The 8,394-nt window shown below is 37.1% G+C and overlaps 1 protein-coding gene across 5 annotated transcripts in view; it reads left to right on the top strand.

Moving 5' to 3' along the window:
• The first annotated feature begins 4,443 nt into the window (after positions 1 to 4,443).
• LOC122073993 (BEACH domain-containing protein B-like) overlaps positions 4,444 to 8,394 on the top strand; it is an 83,789-nt gene continuing 79,838 nt past the window's right edge. For 2 of the 5 annotated variants that reach the window (XM_042638752.1, XM_042638753.1), the window contains exons 1-3: positions 4,447 to 4,733; positions 5,123 to 5,384; positions 7,063 to 7,126. In XM_042638752.1, coding sequence (XP_042494686.1) covers positions 5,263 to 5,384; positions 7,063 to 7,126 — 186 coding nt within the window. In that variant the 5' untranslated portion in view covers positions 4,447 to 4,733; positions 5,123 to 5,262. Of the gene's footprint in view, positions 4,734 to 5,122; positions 5,385 to 7,062; positions 7,127 to 8,394 lie in introns of those variants that run through there. The other 3 variants (XM_042638754.1, XM_042638757.1, XM_042638755.1) reach the window with 3 other exon arrangements.

Here is an 8,394-nt window from a genome sequence, read left to right as displayed (position 1 = left end):
ATGACACCGCCCGTACATATGGATGAGAATCTGATAAAGCAAAACGAATGGAATTAAATCCTATTAATGTAAGGTCGATCGGCAAGAATATTTGGCTTGAATTGATATCTTCCATATAGCAAAAGAGAAGGGGTTTTTCTTCTTTAGTGGCATTCATAGATGTTTCGTTTCTTTTCTCTGATTATTACCAATTCTTCTTCCTTGGGAGTCAAATAAATTGCAGGAATGGATAACTATAGGCTTTGTTTGGTACGTAGTCTTGGAACTGATCATAGGTCTTAAATGCATTGTGAAATGAGAAAATGGGAAGGGATTGGGTTCCAGGATGTGCTTTAGACTCATAATCTATTCCGAACATACCAAACACAACATCAGACTTATTTTTTTTTAATCTTATTTATTTATATATTTATTTTAATTAAGATCTTGATGCTCAAACACGCCAAGTAGGAGAATACGCGGATATTCTGAGCTTTTCTAATAAAATCTTAGAGGCTGCCTTGGATCGTCCCGGGTGAGAACAAGTGAATATATTGCATGGGAAAGAGAAGATTATATTGCATTGGAAAGAGAAGAGGAGAAGAGAATATGAGAGATCCTACAACAATTTGTCATGGACTTAATAAAGAGTTCCCCTCACCCAATCCAACATCAATTCGTTGGGGGAGGTCTTGGGCATGTAAGTGGGGAAGGGCAACCTCCTAATATATGCATCTCTTAGGGTTTGGACTCAAACTCGTGACAATTGGTATTACCCCAGTCCTAAGGGTACTTGGAGATATGGGTTTAGGGACATTGAAGTGTAGGTACCACACTCTGGTGTTGGTCCATGGTGAAAGGGTTATACTTGAATGAGACAGTGTAGTCTGAATCCACTACATGGGGATGTGGGTCCCTCTAACGAGTCCACAGGATTGAGTGGGGGTAGTTATCCCGAAACTTAAATAGTTGCCTTCCTCCAATCCCACAACGACTAGTTTTGGAGTAGATTTTGTGCATATAAGTGGATAATGGTGCCCTGGGTGCCTCTAACATTTCCAATACATACGGTATATATAATCCAAGATCTTTTGGCATGAGAACCCCATATAATAGGGACAAGTTGTGGTGTAAGAAAAAAAAAAAAAAAACTCCAGGAGAGGGTCCCTAGGGCCCGTTTGTTTAGCCGGGATGTTGGGGTGGGATTGTTATGGAGATGGGACCCACATGTTAGTGGGGTGACGGACAGGATAGTAAAGTAATGGGAAAACTAAAAGCCCGTTTGATAACATTTCTGTCGATTCTGTTTCAAGAAACGGTCGAAACATAAATTTTCATTTCTAGAAACATTAACGGAATTGAAGATGTTTGATAAGTCATGTTTTTAAAAGTCGATAGTAACCAGTGAAATAATGGCTACGAATCGTTTCAAAAAATGGTGAAATAAATCATTTCTTGAACCATAAATTGGTAAAATTTTCAATTTATATTTTTGGAAACAAGTGAAATGAAAACAGTTTTCTCAAACACTTTTTATTCTGCCATTCCTTGAAACGTTATCAAACTGACCCTGAAGTTCACCCTACTTTACTAATTCCACGCCTCGTTTGGTTGTCATGTGCGGTGGGGCGGAATGTTGAGATAGAGAGATGAAGAGTCACGGCAATGGGTTGCAGGTTTTGACAGTGATGAGGACCACGACGATTGGGTTGCAGAGAGAGCGGTTCCAGACGAGGAAGCAAATGGAACCAAGGAGTTTGCAGGGTTGGGATTCTGATTTAGGTTCTCTAGCTCCATTAATGGATTGGTTTTGATGGTAGAAATTTTTAATTTAGGTTCCTGTGTTTGTGATTTGGGGATTTTTAATTCTTTTCTATTGATTCTGGAGGAGTCCATGCTCTAATTCTCTGATTTTTATTTTTCCCCCTTTTTTTTTTTCTCATGAAGATGTTGCAGTGTTAGGGATGCCGGTCGTGGTGCCGACGGCTGGGAGCGGTGGATCCGCTGCCCAAAAATCCCATGCTTTTTTCTTTTTTTTATTTTTAAATGCAGCCCAGGTGGAAAGGGAGGATTGAGGAGGGAGAGTGAGTGAGATAGAGGAAGGAAAGGAGAAATATGAGTTGCTGGGGTTACAGAGAGAGTGGTTCCATGTTGCCGGGGAGGCGGTCCTTGAGTGCGTAGCTCACGCAATCTTCAACGGCTTTCCCAGCAAAGTCCCACCTTTGGAACAGGTTGGGGCGGGAGAAATAGCCATCCACGTCGGCCGACAAGCAAAAGCGTAATTTTCTTAGGTTGACTTCCCAAAATACCATCCCTTATAACCAAACAGTTACAGATCACACGGGGTGGGATAATTCGTACTACTATCCCGGCCAATAGATCCCACCCCATCAGATTCCCCCGCCAACAAACGGTTCCTAAAGGTCACTTACGACTCCAATAGGAATTTTCTATCGTTGTGGCTATTGTACCAGTGAGTAATCAATCTCTCTCTCTCTCTCTCTCTCTCTCTCGTGGGTGTGTAGCATGTAGGGACTATTTTCTTTAACGTAATTAAGCATTGGTGATTGCAAAAAGGTGCATTGACTAGAAAAAAAAAAAAAAAAAAATCACTTGGGATCTTTTTTTTTTGGTAGGAACTTGGGATATCTATCACTTGAAAGGTTGAGAAAAAGTTTCATCGTTTACTAAAGCTATATTTAGTTGTAAGGGGAATTAAAAGAAAGGGGAGTAAAATTTTTATTCTTAAAAATGAAATTAATGTAATCATTACCCATGTGAATTTAACATTAACTTCAAATCATTCCATATTTAGTTATAAAATTTCACTTTACTTTGCATCCAAAACTCTTTACTATAATATGTAAAATAAAAATTACATGTAAAATATTTCATTACTAAATATGGTTAAAAAAAATTAAGTACTTTATACAATCACATGAGGTAATGATTATAAACATTTCTTTTTAAAGTAAACAAAATTTACTTCCCTTCCCTTTAAATTCCCATTGCAACCAAACGGAGCCTAAAAGATCCAAATCCTACCAAGAGAGTTTTTTTTTTTTATATAAAAGGTAACCCAATTGGCCCAACCCAGGTATTGTCAAGCTCAAGGTTGGCATGGCCCGTCGATCCAAATTTGCACCATTAACAAAATATCATAAAAGAAAACAAAAATCTCAATATTCATCAAGGCTTGGGGGACAAATATTAGTGTAGCTGGAATGGGTTAGTGCAGCCAAGGATTTAGTTCTCAGTATTGGTATTGGTTTCTATCAATATTGATATGATATTGATATTGATATGGATATTGATCCTGATCATATTAGATCAATCTATATTGGTCAGTTTTGCCTTTGTTTTTCATAAAAAGTATATTTTCTTTTACCATTTTACACGGTTTTACTCCATCAAATATTGATAATCGATTTAGATCGATTTCAGTTAATACCAATCTGATATGACCGATACAGTCGATCCAATAACAAGTAGAACACTTAAGCACCTTGAGGTCTTAAGGAAGTTCCACACTTACCATATTCTTCTGACTTCATTAATTTTACACAATATTGTCTATTTTCGCCCATGGACTTCAAGGTTTTAAAACATGTTGTACCATGTTAAGGAAGTTAAATGTTATCAACTAGCCCAATAATTTTTCAATAGGCGATATTAGACTAAAATTTGTACACCTTCATTGATCTCCCACACTTCTTATATTTGTTATATTCTTGGTGGAAATACCTCATGATCTCTCAGACGGGTATGATACTTACCGTATTTTTAGGTATCACACTCAGTTCTTTGTCTATTCCTCCTTTGTATCCTTCTCTGTCCATACTTGAATTCCATCTGTATAGCAAAGAAAAAAGAAAAAAGAAAAAAGGGAAAAAAAAACCCAACTACTAAAAAAAAATATATATATATATATTTATTTATTTATATTTATCTAGTGCCAAACAAGCATTGCCTCATAAACAAGTAGATTTTTCTAGGGTGTATTCAAAATTTAGGATAAATTCATCTAATTCATTGAAATCTAGTCGCAGGATATCTCAACTATAGTTATCGATATGGTATATTTGGGGTGGGGGGACAATGTTTTAATTTCACACTGAATCCATAAAGCTAAAAAAAAAAATCGATATCACGGGTTACTAAACCGGTGCCGATACCGTGAAATAAAGCTTTATATAGAAGATATTTTGAGGTTTGCTAAGAGATATTGAAGGGGTGTATATTTGACATGTACGAGAATGAGATAGCGAGGATTGTTTGGTGAAAAGGTTAATGCAAGAAGGGTTACATCAAAAGTGGACTTAACTTGTTATTTAGGTAGTTTATTAATATAATAATGTTTTTCTGTTTCATTTTAAATTTAACTAATATGACCGTTATCTTATTTTTTATTATTATTCTTAATGTTTAGTGATTGGCTGCTCTTCTCTACTGTTTATCGGAATATGTCTATAATTTTCAGAAAAGCAAAGGTCAGAGCCGTTCTCACGAGTCGCGATTTGCCATTACAACAATTTTTGCTCCTGTAATTTTTCCGATTCAATAGTTTTTTTTTGTTTCATCGATTAACTTTCGCATCAATCTGTGGCTTCTTATTCTTCTTCTTCTTCTTCTCTCTCGCTATCGCTCATTTTTAAGAAGATAGACCCCATTAAAGTTCCAGAGAACCTGAAGCATCAGATCTCTTTTCAGACGATACGAACTCCTGGAGAATCCGAATTATTTGATCTGATCAGGTAGGCCTCATTTCATATTCAATCATCTATAACTGTTCTATCGTTAGTCAGCTACCAAAAACTGCGTTGTTGTTTTGATTTTTTTCCTTTTCTCCGAGTTAGAATGTTCCAAATTATTATCTATTTTGAGGTTTTACATTTTGGTTCTTGCATTTCTGATCAGTATATATGAAGCTTTATCTGTATAATTTTTGTTTTCCCGTTTGTAGAAAATATCACCAATTATTATTAGGTCAAAAAAACGAAGAAATCAATTGGTTGATCTATGCAGTTAAATTGGAATATAATAGATTATTGTCTTCTTTAGCTATTGTTTCTCATCATTCCTCACTGAAACACGCTTTGCTTTTCTTGTCTGTGTTTGTTTATGTTGCACTGAGCATTTGCAGGAACCTGGCTGCGATGTCAGTGGTTCTCGACTCTGTAAACAAATCGTGGAGCTCAGTACAAGTGGTGTTTTGTAAAAGAATTTTTCGTCTATATCCTTTGCTTCAGATGTCTTGATGTCGGATAATTCTTGGGGGGAAGTATGAACATTGTTAAAGGTGTTGCTGACCTTCTTAGAAGAACCCCTGCTGTTCAACATGGAGAATCTGGTTCCGTGTCACAGGCAGAGAGGTTCTCTGCTCCCCGTACAAAGATCTGCTTCAGGTATTTCTATCTGATTGTTTGTACTTAGTCATACTGATGGTCGTCTCATCTGGTGTTGCTTTTGTGGTTCATGCAACCTAATGGTCTATTGACAGTGGAGCATGCAGACTTTGACAATATCCTCATATTGTGTTGCTGTTATGTAACTTAACCTCCCAGCTGATTGATTACTATATGCCTGGTGATGAGGAAAATGTCATTCTGCACAACGACTGTCACTAGGCATTCTGCTGTGTTTTATGTTTCTCAGGCAACTTATATGAGCCAAAATAAGAAAAGAAAAAGGAAGAATATATAATATAAATTTATTTATTTTCCAAAAAAAAAAAATTTATTGCGATCGATGATATAATGTTTTATTTGTAGCTATATATGATTCTTATATGTACCACGAACAACAACTGCAACGACAATAATAGTAAAAATACAGAATAATCAGTGAAGTCCTTTGGGAGAATTTTTGGGTTTGAAGTTATGTTAAAATGCAGGTTAGCTGCACCGAGCTGGAGGGGGTCTATATCTTGGTTTTGGGAGAAATCAATGCTTGGGCCTTTTGACCATATTGGCATCTGATCTGGTGGTAATTGTAGATTCTTTGAATAGGGATCTTGTGGTGAAGCTATTTTCCAAAATGGTGTCCTTATAGTAGAAGAGCTACATTCTTGGCCCAAGTGCGTGCGTAGCAAGAAGCTCACCACTAAATAATAAAGTTCACATCGATAAACTTCCTTGTGATCTTCTCAATGTTCGCTTGTCAGAGTAATTAAGAAATTGTGAAATTCCCAAGGAACCTTCTGTGAGAATTAGGGGCACAAAAATGATCACTTCATCAATTGTTTAGATGGTTAAATTTAGAGAGAAAAATGATGGCTTTGGTTTAGGCATTTGAGGGAGGAGTGTAGCCTTACTGAGGGCAGACCTCAGCGTAGTGGTAAGGTTGCTCCATTGCGACCTAGTGATCATAGGTTCAAGTTGGGAAACAGCCTCTCCTTGAAGTGGAGGGAGCCTCATGCACTAGGTATGCCCTTTTCTTACGTAGCATTACTGCTCAAATCAAGTGTGAAGATGGCCAAAGGAACCAAGTGACATTTTTTTTACAAGGTGATTGAATTGAGATATGGATTCTTGCATATAGAGGTTGTGATCTAGGTTTTAGCTAACATATATACCGTAAGAAGCTTGCAGAACAATACTAGGACTTTTTACTCCAGTATTATTATTTTTTTGATAAAAGAAAAATACTAGGACTTTTTACTCCCGTATTATTATTCGTCATAAATTAGGTATGTAATGGGATATGATCCATTTTTGGAGAGACCTAACTTGCCTCTGTTAGTTGGTCTATGTAATGTTTGGGTCTGCGGTGAAGGGATGATGTAGCAGTGTCGTTTGGTGTAAGCATAGATGGGTATCACTTGCATTTGTGTTGTGGGTGACTGGGTGGTGCCACCTCAGGATGGTGTGCTCTTGGGTCATATTCTTTTTTCCTGTATTAGTCTTGTCTTCCTCTTATTCTTAATATGCTTTGCTGATTAAAAAAAAAAGTACTCACCATATAATTGGAACTTAATTAGATAACCCTGTTTAATGCAGCATCTTTCTCCTTTTTATCTTTTGAATAAATTTCACTTGATACCACTTCTCCGTACAGCATTTCATATTTTCTCTTCTTTTTCAGTGAAGTTGGTGATGAGGCAATTCTGGACACACTTTGGAGGAGACATCAGAATGCCATTGATAAGGTTTTTGTGGCAAGACGTTAAGTTATGCTGGTTCTTTATGTTATTTGTGTATTTAGTAGGTGAATCCTCTTAGGAAAAAAAAAAAAAAACCCTTAAGAAGCTTAAACCAAGCTTAGCTTCTAGTTTAACTTGATTGAAGGTGAAATATTATCTTGTGTTGCTCTGTCTTTCCTGAATAATATAATTCCGGAGTAATCTTTCTTTTCTGTCTGCCTCTTGGGTACTACTAACGTTGGAGAGATTACCATAAATAGTTCATGATTTTATAGTCCTAGTTAATTAAGTTAGATTTTATGAACTGCATTCTTGATAATCATTGTAGTGTCTAGTGATTGTCACTTTTTATTTTGTTTGGTTAGCTTAGTGAGCTGCTTCCTAGTCAACTCTTCCAGAACCATAGCTGTGTCTTTTTCTGGGTTATATTAACACGAGAGATCTTGCTTTTCATTATCCCTCCTAGGTACTTATTAACATTGGTGAGATTCCCATAAATAGTTTATGAATTTTATTATTTTGTAAAAGTTGATCGACGTATTCGTTTAAAACTTAATAGGACAGCCATACAACCGGCTATAATGTATAGTGCGGAATCTTAAGCAATTATGAAGTCTGCTTGGAATCTTCTCAGATCTAGAGGCTCGGTTGTTTTGGTTTTCTTCCCCCCATCCCCCATCATAACTTCACAATTTGGAGAGCCTTTACCAACTGTCTCCCAGCACAGTCTTTCCTCCTTTGAAGGCACATTACTGTCCCTCTCTCTTGCATGCTCTGCTAGAATGCCTTTAAAAATGTGGATCTTCTCTTCTTCAATTGCCCATTTCTCCTCTAGGATTTGGTGTGGCTCCTTGCTCATTGCTGGCCTGATAGACAATGTGTTTTTCCTTTTCCATGTGAGTGGATTTGGGTGGATATGAATTTTGGAGGGTCCTTTGTTTTTTTACCGTGTGGGCAAGCTTGCTTTTGGTGCCGCTATTCACCATATTTGGTTACCGCTTAACCCCAGAAGATAGACTCTCAACTCTAGATCTTTTCAGTAGAATTTGGACTCCATCTCCTTTGACATCAGAAGTAAATTGTCGGCGGTCCACTTTAGATGTATTGAGTCTGCCAGAAACATGCATATTGTGTAGCCTCTTGGAATATCCCCCACTCCTTCTAATGTGGGTGTGTTGTTGTATTTTTTTTTATTCTCTTTGTATATTCTCCCCCTGGGGTGCCCCTGTTTCTTTGCTTTTTGGTAATGATTCTCCCCCCACACCCACCCCCAC

Source organism: Macadamia integrifolia, chromosome 3 (genome assembly GCF_013358625.1).
Source record: "Macadamia integrifolia cultivar HAES 741 chromosome 3, SCU_Mint_v3, whole genome shotgun sequence".
NCBI lineage: Eukaryota > Viridiplantae > Streptophyta > Magnoliopsida > Proteales > Proteaceae > Macadamia > Macadamia integrifolia.
Note: the sequence above shows the minus strand (reverse complement) of the source record. Positions and strands in the feature narration are given on the sequence as shown.